Genomic DNA, 17134 nt, shown 5'->3' on the forward strand with positions numbered 1-17134 from the left:
CGTGTTTGCCCCTGTTGGACATGGGTTACAGGTCATATAAATAGTGAACAAAGTTGTGAAATTATTTATTTTTGTTTCATTTTTTTTTTTATACAACAAAAATTGAATTTCAACAATCGTGTGCATTGGCTAGAGTCGCGCATATTTCTGCAATCTCTGATAGAGTGAATTTGCTCGCAGCTCGCAGGTGTGTCTCTGTGCGGCCCGGTACCGGTCCGCGGACTGGTGGTTGGGGACCACTGCTCTAAATTGTCCCTAGTTGTGATTGTGAACACAGATGGCTGTTCGTCTATGTGAGCCCTGCGATTGGCTGGCAACCAGTTCAGGGTGTCCCCGCCTACTGCCCGAAGACAGCTGGGATAGGCGACAGCACGCCCCGTGACTCTTGTGAAGATAAAGCCGATGAGAAAATGGACGGATGGATTGATGGTCTTAGGTCCTTTTCTCGAGATTTCCTGTGGAGATATTATGATTTTTTTTTTTTTCAATGAAGTTACCAATAAAAGATGGTCCCTGGTTTTGTGCTGAGCGCAGGTGTAGTGCAAAGCACAGCCTAACAGTGCACATGGGTGGAGTTTTCCTTCTTTTGATATTTCCCTAGACTTTGTACAGCTAGAATTGGTCGGTAAGGGGCATTTGTGCCGTTGCGTGCCATTTTGTGACAATCAAAACGCGCTCCCCTCATTCCTATTAAATTCAGGGCGGTGGAAGCGCACCAGTGCTTGACATTGCTGAAGCAGAAATTGACTCGGTGGGGTCCCAGAGATGAGATTGGTGCGCACAAAGTGTAATTGTATAGTATAAACTGAAAGATCTCCCTTGCCGATGATGTAGTCGGCCACTTTAAGTGAAAATTGGAGACCGCCTTGCATCCCCGATGGTGCACCTATGTGTGATTTCCCCTCCATGCTTCAGCGGAACAGAAAATGAATGGATGGATGGATGGAAATTTTATGCTGTGTATGTGCCCCAAGCTTTGATTTTACAAGTTGTACAAGCTGATGTCAGGTGAGATCTTGGTTTTGATGCATGTGAATGTTGTCACAGTATAGCATACCTGAATCTGAAAATGCTTCTACTAAATATTAGAAAACACATTTTCTTTCCACATTCACCGTAAAAATAGTTTTTGCTTATTTTTATCTTTGGGTATACATCTTCCAAAGAGTAATCTGCTGTGTAATTGCTATGCATTTGTTTTCTGCTATCACTCTTTATATGAGCCAATTAATTCTGATAACCACATTACTATGTGTGTAACCTCATACTTTAAGCCACTTAGACACACACTTATGCTTACGGCCATTGTATGACATGATACGCACCTAAGGAGCAATCTGGCCCAGTCCAATTCTGGTCACAGGTACAGGTATTGGTTTCTGTGTTGTATGTGCCATGACCTGAGCACTGGTCTGGACACATAGCCTTGGCAATTTCACAGCTGGCTCCACCCCAGCCCGGTTGACAGTGACACTCGCCATGAATGCACACCCCATGGGCTGAACAACTGGGATCTATGCAATCCACTGGAGGCAAACAAATAAAGAATACACTTAAAAAGAAGTTTAAGCATGACTCCAACTGTTTCATAAAATAGCCCGAGCAATAAGAAGGCACATTATACACATTACAAACTGCACACAGAAGATGAACTAAAATATCAGTTGCATATTGCTGCATGATATGAAATGTAATGCCAAGCAATCCATCTACAGGTATCAACAAACGAATTTCAGTAGATATGAAAATCACCTGTTGGTGGTAATATGTGTCTCACCTCATAGATATCCATGTCATTTGTCAGATTTTTCGTAGAAATCCTACATGCTATATTTAACATCATTTGCAGACAGAGCACTAGTAAATAGGATTAAAGTGCACACACAGTCACAGAAATTCACAATTTATTTTTTTTCGGGGAGATTTTCCTCTTTCACTCCCTCTTTCAGCCTTCTTAACTCACTCAGTCAAAAAGGATTAATTAAACAGAGGATTGGATTAATCTGAAACTAATCTAATTATGGTCTCCGCTGAGTGTGAACAATGTGTGCATGTTTAAAACAACTAGTACCCAAGTCTTTGTTGACCATTGCCCCGGTATCTCTGAGTAGATCAAGGTTATTTATAGTTAATGAAATTTGCCCCCCACACCCCGCCCAAAAACTAAAATTGAAAAAAACCCCACATTTTTGTTCCCAGAATAAAATAAAAACAAGTATATTACATAATGTTTTAAAAAAAATGTAAAACAAACTATAACTGAAGAGAAATGTTCTTTGTTTAGGTCGGTCAATTAATTTCATATACAGGTTTAATTCAAAGCGTACCAAATTTTTTGGTTTGCAAACCACACTTTTTGTTAGTTTGGCTGGTCCGGTGACTTGTGCTAGGTTGCGATCGAACATGAAATATTGCGTTGCCTCGCGTGTCTCGGATGCTTTTTTTTCACCATGCAACTTTCTTTGAGTGGAGAAGAAGACAGGCTCCTCCGACAGACAAATAAAACAGTTTGAATATCACAGGCGATCTGGTGACCAATTTTTGTGTTAACAAATAACTGGATTCAACATTAGTCTGAAAGTTCATGACTTACAATTTCTTAAACCTCATTTATTTATACCAACGGTGCCATCGAGAGGAGTCAAAAAAAATTCAACAACTGGTTCATGAAGCTAATTTGAAGCATCATTTTCTCATCACTAGTGTGTCTTATAATTTTTTGGAATAACTGAAAATATAATGGAGTATATCGCGACCGTGATATAAAACGTTCTACATCATGATAGAATATTTCTTTACATATCGCCCAACCAGTGAGAAGCACAAGTTATGTCTATTCAGAACTCTTTCGCTTGTTCAGATATTTACTCTGACGCCCCAACAACACTGATTGTGTGTTGGTTTGGTGAAGCACCGTGTAACTGCTTCCCATTAATTTCAGAACTTAGCCGATGTTGTACACAAAGCAGTAGCTTAAGCTTGAATTGTTTCCATCTGTACTGAGCTCCGACATTCTTTTTTGGGACACTCTGAATAATCAAACGGCATACTTGAGCAACACTATGAGGTTCTGAATGTTCAGTAGGAAGCAATGGTGCACTTAGGGGCATATTTCCGAAAGCACCCACAAATAAGGTCAGTATCTTCAAGGCAGGTGCTATTGATAGAACTGACAGTTCCTTGGAAGGATCGCATAGAGGAGGCGAATGAGCGGAAGCGGTCAAAGTACCGAGAGCTAGTGGAGCAATGCCAAAGAGGAGGCTGGAAGGCACGCTGTGAGCCCATTGAAGTGGGGTGTGGGGGCTTTGCTGGCTGCTCACTGTGCAAGGTGCTCACACTCTACTTGGCATTGCAGGTGCAGAGAAAAGGAAGGCCATCCAGGCCACTAAGGAGGCAGCAGAGGAGCCATCCGTGGGCCAATTGTACTGGGACACAAGCCGGGGGTCTGATCAACCCTGGCTGGGTCACCTGAGTAAGTGGGTATGATGTTGGAAGACCCGAAACCCCCGATGATCTCAGGCACATCACTGATGATGTGCCTTTCCACTGGTGAAAGGACACTTTGATTCTCTCCTCTTTCATCTCAAACTGCTTTAAACAATAAAGTGTATGCCGGAAAAGTGGTTAGGATTGCACGACTGTACGTGTTTTATGTTATGTGTTGGGTTTATTATTTTACTTTATGTTAACTGTTTTGTTAAGCGCTTTGGTAAAGCTGCAGCTGCTGTGAAAGCGCTATATAAATCAGGATGTATTGTATTGTATTGCATATATGAGCAAATGGATGCTGTAAAACCAGGCTTAAGAAGTTGCAGCTAAACTCAACACCGAACATTTTTTATGAAATCCCACCACTCGTGAATGTGGGAGAAAACGAAAGAAGATAAAAGTGTCAATCTGTTGTGCAGTCTAAATTTATCCATCTGATAATGACTGTCACAGAAAAATGCCTTATCGTAGAACTGGTTGATATGTGTGAAATACTTCTCAAAGGGAATAACAGCCACAATCTGAAAGTCCACTTGAGAAGCTTGAATGTGTAACATGTAAACTGTGCTTGATAATGACTACTGATGTGCTTTCTTTTCTGTATGATGCACTTCAGTTATTGCACTTCAAATTGTGTGGTCTGTTATCAATGTTATACACTACCCGTGGATGGTTGTTCATCTGTTTGTTAGGAAGGTCTCTTTTTTTTTTTTTTTAGTAGCATCTTTCAAAAAACGTTTTTTTTTTTTTTTTATTTGCCAGTTTGCAGCTTTTGTGACACTTATTCGAAAAGAAGGGCCAGGCTTTGGAAACATACTATATATGTAAAGATAAGGCAAATCTATAAGAACTCCTTTCGCCACACATAGGTAATTACTTCTTTTGAAAATTAAAGCTTTTACTGAATGGAAGTGGTTAATATGTTTTTACATTTGTGTGACAATTAAGAGTGGATAGAGGGTGGGAGGAGTCATAAAAGTTGTTTTTCGATCATAATGTTCAGAGTGGTTACGCTATTTTTACACAGGTGTGAAACTCAACGTTAAAACGTCACTGAAAACATCGCATGTGCAGTTACTGCAAGCTTTCTGAAGTGGACACTTTCACCCTAGCACAGTTTTAATTTTCCATTATAAATTGTTTGAGAGCCATTCTCGAATTGCTGTGTATTGCATATTTACCCTCTTCACAGTTGTCTCCCTGATAACCAGTATTGCAGATGCAGGCGCCCATAATGCAAATGCCATGTCCTCCACAATGGATGTCAATACATTGGTTGTAGGGCACGTCACACTCTGTGCCCTTCCACCCACTGTAGCACTGGCAGCGTCCGCGGGAATACTGGCCATTCCCACTGCACAGCACGGGACAGGAAGCTGTACAGGACACAAGTGTAAATCACTTTGGAAATGTAAAAGTCCAACTCTCTCAGTACTGCAGGAGAACAATGAAGTTAATAAATTTGTGGTCGTATTCCGACTACAGCAGTGGGTGACACCACAACGTAGACTTGCTTACTTTTCTGTTTTTAACATAAATAACACACCGCGACAATAATGCACAGGGGCAAACAGAACATCATTTTCATTTGATTTGTATGTGAGGCAACCCCACGTGTTCAGACATTCACATACTGGCCAGAAATATATGAGCCACCTACCAAGTGCACAATCTAATAAGATGCAGCAGCGGCTGTTTAAATTTGCCATTACCATAATAATTCTCTGTTTGTTTTCATACTTTCTGAGAGGTATTATTTTAACAATATGCCTATTATTGTACTGGGGGCTGTTTGTAGGAAATGAACAGGTCAGTGATGTCCAGTTCTTTACTCCAATACAAGCTAAAGCTACAATAGTAATAGTAATGTTTTTAAGTTAATGAAGCTACTACATTGGATCTTTGTAGAAAGTCCATATGTAACAGAGAGGCCTGCGAATATATTCATTTTATTGTAAAACATGAGGCCGGAATTTAAAAAAAAAACATTTCTCCTGCATAAATTGTGAGGCGGGTTTATTTCTAACAATTCACACTTACTTGCTTCCATAGATACAGCATATACTGTATAGATATGAGCTTGGGGTGTAGTAGGAGAGTGGGTTGGGGGTGTGGGAGGTGTTGCAGTGGAGCCACTGAAGTGTTGTGGGGGGTTTGTGGCAGTGGCCCGGCAGATGTCAAAGCTTGTCAAGAAATATGGCTTTGACTCCACAGTCAAATTTAACAGTATTCAATGGCATTCATTCAGCATGTCCAGGTCACACTCACGACTCGCAGCAATTACCTTCCATATGGGAGGCAGACTGTGTGTGCGTACCTCGAGAGCAGTCAGGGCCCAGAAATCCAGGAAAACAATGGCATATTCCTGAGAGACAATCTCCGTTTCCATGACAATTCTGGGGACACTCCATAATCGACTCTGATGTAGACAAAAGCAAAGAGGTGGTGCAAGGTTGCAAGTTAATTGGGTAGGCAGGATATGGAACTATATATCGTGAGAACTAAAACACACATTGAAAGAGCCGTCTGCTACGGTTGCTATAGTTACAGCGAGTCAGTCCAATCAACAGATTCTTACACCCAATTATCCTGCTTCCTTCTCATTCTCGCCATCAAACACCATTTTTGTCTCTCCACTGCGCATCATAGACAACACCAGTATTTTATAAAATAAACTATAGTATGCATTTTGGTGTTTTATGAGATGCAAACTGTATTTTTTTTTTTTTTTTTTTTGCTGTTGTTGCTGTCTGAAATATCTTATTCTCCAAATGATTCTCTTTGTCCTTGTGGTTAGGTGTTACACTGAATATACTGTAGTTCCTTTGGCATGCGCACAATAGCAAATATCTTTTCATCTTTTTAACCCTTCCAGGGACAATGGTCACTACCGTGGACAGTTTATCATGTTATCAGGTTACAGGTTATCATTATTGGTGATTTAAAGGTTTAAATACCCTACCTAAGTACATTTGAATGTGTTGACCATTTTATGTGGAACATGAGATTACGTCGAGCAAAGACTTACCGATGAGGATAGTATTGTAAGACATTTGTTCTGTATTGCGTCCATCGTTGTAAAACGCCAGATGCCAAATGCCTGTGTCCAGATATTGGATGAAGCCAGCCTCGTGTGTGTTCACCGATCGCCTGTGACGGATCTCTCCTCCGGGGTCCTTTTCAAAAGCACCAAGCGAGTGTACACGTGTCATCTCTGTGTCACTCATGGATCTCTTGTCTTTGGAAATTAGTCGATTTCCATCAAGCAGCTCCACAAAGTCATACTGGAAGATAAGTGTGACACCACCAATGTAAGCAAATTTCATTAACTTTTTTTTTTCCAATCACACATTTTTCAACAATACAATACAATATTAACTTTAAGATCACTCTTTACAACATATCAATAAGAACTTGAGAAAAAAGGATATCAAAAATTTGACTGCACAATGTCTTCACATATTAAGGCCATGGCGCATTATTACTGAGATATTGTGAAGAAAAAATAAATAAATAAATGCCAGGGATGTTAACATTTAAAAAGAGGACAACACAACTATGAAAAGTCAAATAAACAGACTGGTCTCTGTAGAAATTAAATAAACACATGTTTAACCAAAATGTGCAAAATATTTTGTCCACAACTGCAATGAATCTGTTCCTATGAAGCAAGTTCCACATACCAACATATAAAAATGCATGTATAGTGCAAATTATTTTTATTACCAAAGAAACCAGAGCAGACAAAATTTGCGACATGAAAAATAAAAATGTTTAGTCATTCTTACATAAAGAAATATCAACTCAGAAAATGAAAAAAATAACCATCACAACACATTTCAACTACTTGAAATATCCAGAACATTGCCAAACTCCTGACGTGACCTTTCTTTCTTATCAACGATTGCTTCTTGCAGTGTCACACTCGGTTTTTTTCTTTTCATTTCAGCGCATGGTGTTCTTTTTATAAAAAACAAGTTCTGAGACACAATGGCAAAACATGAAATCGCTATTGTGCATGTTACTCAGCAGGTATTTGTCAGTTGCGAAGAAGCAAGTGGGTTTGATGATGTAACCAAATCTACTTAGCTGGGATTAAAAATGTCACTCACCATTAGCTATGCTTCACCAAGCTGTGGCAGTTTTGTATAAATTATGACACTTGACTGAATAACAACACAGTGCAGTGTTGTGGTATTTGTTGTTCCCTAATAGATACAGTTGTTGTTGGTACACAGTTGTTGTCTGCGCATTAATTGACATAATATTCTGCCAGTGAAGCTTCACTTTGTGCTGCGGCTATTGTTTCTCGCCATTGACATGAATCTATTAAAACTAGCAGTGTTCGAGGTAAGGTTGAAGTTGTTAGCTTTTGAGCTAACTCAGGAGTCTGCTGCTAGCTTACACAGCCCATGTGTGAGAGGCAAAGTCTGTGGCGGTGACACATTAAATCATCGGAATCACCCGCAGAAGCAATGTATTGTCAAACAGATTGCAATTATCTACCAGTTTTTTTTTTTTTTTTGCTCATTTCCAACCTATCTGAACAATGTGACCCATGCCTTTTATTTCTTTCAAATATCTGGAACATGACGTAGCAACCTGTGTCTCCCTTGACTGACATTCTATCTGTTTACAGATTTAAAAAAGTGGTTCTCCATACAACATAATGCATTACTTGGGTTGCCTTCAACCTGCTACAGGCTCACACAGCTCAAGTATACTATAGCATCCCGATATCAAATCGTCCAACGTGCGGGGGTGAGTGGCCAACTGTCTTTTTTTGCTACTAAGGTTCGAAAATATTTTGCAGTGTGTGGTGATGGCCCTTTGAGTGGGCGTAGTAAGCATTCCTTAGTTGGCCAGGGAAATTTCACGGTTTGATCTGATCACAGCTTTGTTGAAACATATCTCAATGACTTTAATGATCCATCACTTGTTATTGATGGGTTGTGCCCTATTTCAATGACACTGGAATTTTACATCAAGTTATTAAAACAGCTTTAGCATTATAGACCATAGATATTGAGTTGCACATATACAAAAATGTATTTTCTTCTCGTTAAGTGTAGGTAAAAAAAAAAAAAAAAAATCAAAATTAAAGACTAGATGAGAGTGATTATGACAAGGACACACATCCTTGTCTATTATCTTAAGTGCTAACATTGGGCTGTGAGATAGGGATAGCGTTGCAAGAATGTGTCTTTTCCAGATAAGTGGATTAGTTTCTTTACAGAAGATGGGATTCACCACAAAGAGATGTAAGTGTGGTGATTAATGAAATGTCTTGGATTGTAAGAGGCTTATCTGCTCATTATGAACAAAGAATCCATAAAGCACTTGACCAAGATCAACTCCCAAAGTTACCAAAGGGCATCTGGGTTTGGTAAATGAGAATGCAGAATTAGTCAACACTTTCTGTTCGCTAAAGGCTGAAAGTCTCAAAGAAGAGTCATATAACCTTGTACATTTTTGTGTTTCTTTTGCTCTTAGTGTTATGAAAAGAAAACTCTTGAACTGGTCGTACCTGCGTGTGTGAGGGTGGTAATCCTTTGCGCCCGTACACTCCAACAAGAGCATCTCTCTGCACTGAGATGTTAAATTTCAGGAACTGTGGTTGGTCAATGTAAAGCTGTGACCTCCAAAACACACCTTCGAAGAGAGCAAAAAAATAAAGCATGGATGTCTGAATCAATGACTCACAGTGATGTGGGTGCACGGCACTGACACAGGCTCTTTGAGTGCATGTGAGTGAGTAATTAACCTGGTGGGACATCTTGAATTGCTCTTCGACCCACATCCACTTTTCCTGTGTCTACCGTGTTATTTTCGAGAAGAATTTTACCTGCAGAGAAGCAAACAAACATCATTATACCTGCAACAGGTAGCTTCACTTTGCACTGACAGTATCCACGAGGTAAGGGTCACAGTGTGCAGTATATCTTTAACATTTTGATCGTGATATCACAGTGAGAAATTAAACCACAAGTTAGTCTGTGATCTCCGCACCCTGGTGTACTGTGACCTTTGGATTTGATGAGGAAAACTGATGACAATTCGATATGCCTGCATTCTTAATGCAGCCATACGGTATTTGAGTCGATGTGAATACCTTGTGAGAAAAAATCCATTCGCTTACAGTTGACTCAATGATAGAACCACAGTTGTCACACTTATTGACTCATGTGTATAATGATAACTTGGTGCCTCATGTACAGTTTTAAATGGATAGAGGATAAGAAACAATGTCAATTTTCAAGGGGTAGCATTCAGCAATTACATTTTAACAATTACAACATCTGGGGAATAAACCGACATTGAGTGAAATCTGTGCCCACACACTTATCCCAGTCCAGACTGGCCGTTACATGAATTTAACCTGCAACACATAACAAATCTTACGACTCTGTGGGATTATTTGTTTTGAGAAAGTTTATTAATTGGCTTTTCATTAAAAAAACCAAAAAAAAAAAAACCTTGATAAATCAAACCAACAGGCTCACACACAATAAATACGACAGCCAAGGTAACTTTTGCTTTTACAAGATCCAATAAATGTCTTGTTTCGACCACTTTTATGGTGACAGAATATATTGCTCTCTCCCTAGTTCCCATGATGTGAACAACAACCAGGTTAGATTTTCTTTAAATGAGCTAAATGCAAGTATATACAGTGGTACCTCTACTTACGAATGTCTCTTCATTCGAAATTTTCAAGTTACGAAACGCCTGAACAGGACAATATTGCCTCTAGTCACGAAAGAAATTTCAAGATACAAAAGGTAAAAATACAGGATGGGTTGCTATTCGCAGCTCCGAGTTGCCTGAACGCAACATACTTATAGCTGCTCTGCCATTGGCTATTACCTAGCATCTTCCTGGCATCCCATTGGCTTAGAGCAGGGGTAGGGAACTCCAGTTCCTCGAGAGCCATATCCTGCCTGTTTTAGGTCCTTCCCTACTCCAACACACCTGATTCAATTGTTCAGGCCTTGACAGAGCTTGCTGATGAGTTGATCATTTGAATCAGGTGTGTTGGAGTAGGGAGGGACCTAAAACAGGCAGGATATCGCTCTCGAGGAACCGGAGTTCCCTACCCCTTGCTTAGAGGGACCTCTACCGTACGTGTATATGTGTGTAGATAGATACATATGTTTCTATGCAGCGTCCTCGTCATTCGTAAATGTGAATTCCCTAGAAAAAGTGTTCACCAGCCTTGGACATATTCGAAGGATTGTTAAAAGCCGACAAAAGCAGACGTCCTCTGCTCAGTGCTTTACAAAACATCCGGCAAAAACCGCTTCTGAGAGAGAACATGAACTAAAAAGGGCAAACAACGATGAGGACGCAGTTAAAAATTAAATTACCATCATTTTTATTCTTTACTTTATTCTTTGTTTTTTACTCTATGCACAACTCTCATTTATTGGGCAATAATCAAATTTGTAACATTTATTTGTTATATATTTTGATGTATTTTTATGCTTTAGAAAACATTTATGTTTGAATTTTGGGGGGCTTAGAACGGATTAGGGCATTTACATGGAAACTGCCTCTCTACTTACAACTCTACCTAGTTAAGAAATTTCTTCCGGAACCAATTAATTTCGTAAGTAGAGGCTGTAGTCAAAAGGAGTCATTGCCATGACAATTATATTAAAAAAAACAAAAAAACAAAGCCATTTGTTCAGATTTCTGTTTGAATTTATGAAAGTAGTGAAACAAACCAATTTGCAAAGTTATTTTTTTGTTTTTTTGTTTTTTTAAAAGAGACTCACCATTGTCTGTGGATACCATAAAGGTGTTAGGAGTCGTATCTCTTCCCACACCTCCATTTTCAAACGCTCCATATCCCTCACTCTCCTGGAGCTGCCAGTTCAGACCAAACAGGTGCATCGCTGCAGCAAGAGGAGGAAAGTGAGAAAATGACAGCCAAGAGCAGGAGTGAGTGAACCGGAAAATGAAAAGCAAGCAATTGTGGGAAGATTGAAAATATGGAAGGGGTAAGGCAAAGGGGAAAAAAAAGAATGAATCAGTACAGAAGTTTTATCAATTTTGGTCACCAGAAGAAAGAACGCACATTGTAAGAAGGTGACATTTATATCCGCACACCTTTCTAACTTCACAGTACTCTGAAAAAACATGATGTGTTGACTGTACTACATTTTATTTGGTCAAGTGGCTGCGCACAATAGAATCATCAACACATGATACTGTGCCTGGGGAAAAAAAAAAAAAAAGCTCATACTGAAAAAAAAAACACACTATTGTGTTTTTGTACAAAATAAGAGCAGTGACAGAGAGATCTGATTATGTATGAGGGATTACTGCACATGGATTTGTGTCTGTTTCCAATTAAAATTAAAATATACAGAAAATGCAAGAGTAAATTTAGCTCAATGTGTTTAATTTGTGTATCCCTTACTCACAAATGAGTATCAAAGAGGCCCACAGTTGACAAAGATTGCTGACATGCCATGATCCAAACCCCAAAAAGGGAACACAGACGAGGGTCTAAAAACATGTAAAATATTTTTTTTAAATTTCCACACATATCAGTCCTTGAAAAATAAAAACATTTGTTGGAGATTTATTATCGCGTTATGTAAAATATATATATTTTTAAATCCAATTCCAATGTACCAGTACAGCAACATGCCAGTATCCCAACTTGTCAGTAGCTCTAGTTTGTTTGTCATTTTAATTTTTTTTGCTGTTAGATCCCTGTACAAGAATCCACAAATTCCTTGATATTCCACCAACCTTTTGCAGAATGAATTTTCTATCACCTTATCGTGGTGGAGAGGTTTCTTTGACCCATTGATCCTGGAAAGAGCAAACTTGTTCTAGGTGTGGTAACAGACAAGCAGTGTGCAGGGTGACTCGGGGTGACTGAGGGCAGAGACCTTGGTTGTGTGATCCCTGGGCATGGAGGGCTCTATATTTGTGCCCGGCACAAGGTCTAACTGTGCAAAGGTGCAGACTACACCAAGTGTAATATCAAAGATGCACGCAGAGTGGCGGCTTTCGAAATAGGGGATTTGCGGCGTTGTGGGTGTGAACACAACCAACGTCAGGCTCAGCCAATTGAAGTGTGTCCTACAATTACCTATCGACCCACGAGAGGCACACGGCCCTTGACATGGCAGAAGCAGAATGGAGACCATGCAGGGGGCATGAAGTTTACTCTACTTTCAGCCACCAATTTGTCAGGTGAGCCAGAGGCACGTTAAAGGAAACACTGTTGGCACACCAAAACACCCAGCATTGTGCAGTTCCGTCTGCCAAAGTCCCCAAACACCAGCACAAAAATCAAGATGTACCAGTTGTTAAGCTTGAGCGCATCTGCACTGTCTGTGAAGACAGAGCTCGGATTGTTACTTCCCGGGCAAGAACAGGGATGAGATTTTTCCGCTTTTTGGCGGAATTCCGCTTTTTTCCAGTCAAAATTGATCTTTTTTATATTGTTCCAAATCCGTTGAGAAAATTTGGGGGGGGGGGGGGGGGGGTGTCTGGTGTTATTTCTGGGACACCCGGCCAATTTTCAGATTTTTTTCATTACGAGCCACTCTCATCCCTGCAAGAAAGGAACCTGAGCTATTGTGCGATGTCAAGAGGTTTCATTGAGATAGTTAGATGTGACTCTATGCACAGCTTCGGCTCCAAAAGTAGTTCCCTTGAGAGGGGTCGGATTCTTTTCCACTCTTGGTTGATCCGCCTCCGCAACATCACATGAAAATTGGGGCCAGTATCCTGATTTAATTAGATGAGCAAACAGAGCTGGATGTGTTAAAGTCCTCATGAAATGATCCACAGAGAGAATAAACACGGCATTTGTTTCCCTCTTGTGATTATTACCCAAGGGATTGGGCATAATCACTAATTATTGGTTGCTTGATCATAAAGAAGATGTCAAATGGGTAGGTTAGATCTCTTGTCATGAAGCATTCAGGCAATATAGAAAAGCAAGAAGTGCTGCTGATTCCTACCGACTGCTGTCAGGCCGCTGAATAAACATACGTGAAAACCTGTAACCATTGTAAATAGCACAGCCATCTTATGCTGTGTTTTCTATGCCATTGCTAATTTATTATATTTATTGTACAAATTTATTGCTTATGCTATATTTTATATTGCACTTATATTGAACTGTGTACAGTTCTTTTCTGAAACATTTATTTTTCTCCCCCGCCCCCCAATTTTGCTGCTGTAGACTGCAAATTTCCCCAGTGTGGGACAAATAAAGGTTTTCTGATTTTATCTTATCTTATTGATAATCAATTAGTTTGCAGTTTAAAGACGAAAACATGACATCAGTAAATAGAACTTCAGCTAAATCCATGCGGAGCTTCTCGATAGCAATTCCTCGAGGCAACATTATTCTGCTCATCACATATACCGAAGAGATCACAACATTCAGTTAAAATTAATATTTGGGACGATTTCCACATTATTTCGGCTGTCTATCACCTCTCTATATTTCATGATGGATAAACATTTGTCCGGGAGATACAACTGAATTTTTGTAATTTCTTGTTTGAAAAAAAAAGTCAAATTGAATATAAAAAAAATTCAAGTTCAGATTTGATTGAAGATCGTATTTCAGACCATCTACATTTTCTGATACAAGCACCTATAAAGACCCACAGAGAAGAGTGTGAACAACCCTGCCAGAGTTGAATCATAAACATATTTTCCAAGTGTATAAAACAAGGCTTTAAAATGAAGCCTGATAAATGCAAGTAAACCACACTTTTCTCAACTGTTAACTGTCAATCAAATTCGACCACCAAAGTTTGCAGTCCATACATGTACTTAAAATAATGGTAGTCTACTTAATTTAAAATCACATTCAGAGGTTCAGCTTCAAAATTGAAACCTTACTGTGGGCTATAATCATGAAATTGGCACACAAGCAAACTGAGACACATTAGTGGGGCTGCAATTTGACTGCTGACAGGGAGACTGCTGGATTTGCCGCATTTAAAAGACACAGCTTATCCATGGAAGCCCTGTTGTCTCCAACCAAAGTTCACCAAACTATCCTGAGGAAAATGCTCAATGCAGAAGCGGATTTTGTTGTCGATTTTGAGCTCCCCATGAGGATGGCTTTTGAAGTGATTCTCCCTCCTCGTGACCTCATTTTGGGGAATTTAAATCACGACAAAGCCATACGTGAGCTCGACCAACAGCTCGATAGCCAACTGCACACTGTTGTTGTAGTAATTAGCACAGCTCAAGTTCGGATACAGTGGGGGAGGAGCAATTCATGTCAACGAGTCAATGGCTGTTGTGTCAGCCACACTCAAAAAAATCTACAAATAAAACACTATATCTCCACAATTCAGTACTAAATAGTTCTCAGGCCAAATACCAATTTGAAACAAATCAATGACTTCACTTTACAGGGACTTCAAAGAAATGTCTTAATTCCATAACATTTTTCCCAGTGGATTTTTCACTGTTACAAAAGCAATAGGACAGAGAATACACATTTCATTAATAATTCCCAAATATCTGTTATCATATCAAACAAAAAATGATCAAGACAAAGGATTTAGTTCTACTAATTAGCAAACCCTAACACACACACACACACACGCACACGCACACGCACACACACACACACACACACACACACACACACACACACACACACACACGCCCGCACTACAACAGGACAGAAGGGAACACACACAAAGAGCCAATTACGTTCCTTTTTTGATGAGCAATTTGTGACCAAGCCAACGGTAAATCCCATGAGACGATACTATGCACAGGGATTCTGCAAAGATTAGACAAAGTGACACGTTGCAGTTGATTTAATATAGAAGAAGATTTTAGAGATTTTGGACTGGATTAACACGGCATATTAAAGTAAGAGTTATGTCAAGGACCAATTATTGATGCAACATGGGAATAATTTACAAGAGAAAACGCTGCTGGCCTCAAATACAAGAACACATCCACACAAGCACAACACACACGCGCACGCACATTTTTTTTTTTATTTCTGAACACACACCTCTCTGCCTCATTAAATTAGAGCCATGCTGTGGCAGTCTGTTACCCACAACACCTCCTGGTGAGGACAGGAGCAAAGGGTCATGGGAGAGTGCTGTCTAATCGACAGGAGCTTTGTGCATGTCAGTGTACACTTCTATGTGTGTTTTTGTGACAAGATAAGATGATTCCTGGTGGTGGTAACAATCAAACAACGCTGGGTCTTTGAACACAGAAACTTTGGAGTAATTTCGAAAAGGAACACAAAACATAAAAGTCCAGTCCAAAGTCCATTTGAAAACTTCACCTAAAACACACAAATGGATCCAGCAAAGTAATAAATGTCTCCGACCACAAAAGCGTTTGATATGTACGCTTGCAACAAGCTGTATTGAGAAGACCTTTAGGAGTACAGTACTGCATTCTTATTCCTAGTTATTGTATTGCAGGTTGGGATCATCAATTTCAATGAGTAATGTTGACTGTGTTCATTAAGAAGACTGTAAACACAGTCAGACACTACGCCTATGCCATAAACTCTGTTATTGCTACTGTATATTGCCACGGCGGCTGCTGAGAGACCATAACGCTAGAGCCCAACCGTTGTGATTTATTTATATATTTATTTATTTATTTATTTTTATTTTTTATGAGGCTGATGGCGATTTCTGGCTGGCAAAAAAAAAATGTGACTATCATTTAATCGATTATTTTAAATGTTTATAATACAGGAAACAACTTGTCCCCCCCCAATACATTTGACCGGATGTCAATTATACACAGATTTTTGCTATTCGCGGGGCCGACCTGGTCCCTATTCACCGTGAATAGCAGGGGTCAGCTGGTTTAAAAAAAAAAAAAAAAAAAGAAGAATCTTTTTCGGTTACCAGAATGCATTGCGTGGGGTAACACGTTTCATTAATTAATGAAGTTGTACGGACATTAATCCTTCTCATATGTGTGTTTGTGTTACCAGTAGTTTAATATTTAACACACCTATGTGCAAAATATGTTGCACTATAAATTTATTTTATAATTACAAAAATTATATATGTGTGTATGTGTACATATATATATATATATATATAAACAAACTGTGACCTTAGGTTTTGTGTAAAATAGTGATATCCAGGTCAATTCCTTGCATAACTTGCATTTTTTTTTTTTAAGGATACAATTTTGTGGTATAGTTTTTCATTGTGTGTAAAAAATAACGATATCAGTGTTGTGTACAACTGCTGTAAATGGTTAGAGTACATCAAGGTAAAAACATTTGGCTGATTATTTTGGCTGATGTTTCAAGGGCCATAATCAGGTGATTCAATTGGCCGGCTCCTATATAACATGGTTGTCAGCAAGGTTCTTCTACCAAAAGAAGTAGATGTGCCACCTTCTAAGTGGCACTCATTCTGAAGTTCAACCACAGAACGTACATTCCATTGCATTTTTTTTGGGGGGGGGGGTCGTAATTATTGTATTATTTACATTCATGGCTATACTCTAATTATTTATCAAATCTTGTATCTTTTTATCAAAAATGTTCATTATGTCATTATCTCTTGTCTTTTTGCCTGTGATAGATGAGGTTTCTATTGTATTTAGTGAGTGAGGGGTACACAGTGTATGCCGAGTTAAGTTTAAG

The 17134-nt window shown here is 39.3% G+C and overlaps 1 protein-coding gene across 7 annotated transcripts in view; it reads right to left on the minus strand.

The window, feature by feature from the left end:
• Positions 1 to 17134, minus strand: part of tenm3 (teneurin transmembrane protein 3) — a 329661-nt gene that overhangs the window by 103587 nt on the left and 208940 nt on the right. For all 7 annotated transcript variants that reach the window (XM_019879750.1, XM_019879749.1, XM_019879748.1 and 4 more), the window contains 7 exons: positions 11268 to 11387; positions 9254 to 9334; positions 9017 to 9141; positions 6518 to 6773; positions 5807 to 5908; positions 4671 to 4865; positions 1326 to 1526 (listed from right to left, as the gene is read on the minus strand). In XM_019879750.1, the coding sequence (XP_019735309.1) occupies positions 1326 to 1526; positions 4671 to 4865; positions 5807 to 5908; positions 6518 to 6773; positions 9017 to 9141; positions 9254 to 9334; positions 11268 to 11387 (1080 nt within the window). The remainder of the gene's footprint in view (positions 1 to 1325; positions 1527 to 4670; positions 4866 to 5806; positions 5909 to 6517; positions 6774 to 9016; positions 9142 to 9253; positions 9335 to 11267; positions 11388 to 17134) is intronic.

The sequence above is a fragment of the Hippocampus comes genome, unplaced genomic scaffold, assembly GCF_001891065.2.
Source record: "Hippocampus comes isolate QL1 unplaced genomic scaffold, H_comes_QL1_v1.1 scaffold158, whole genome shotgun sequence".
Classification (NCBI taxonomy): domain Eukaryota; kingdom Metazoa; phylum Chordata; class Actinopteri; order Syngnathiformes; family Syngnathidae; genus Hippocampus; species Hippocampus comes.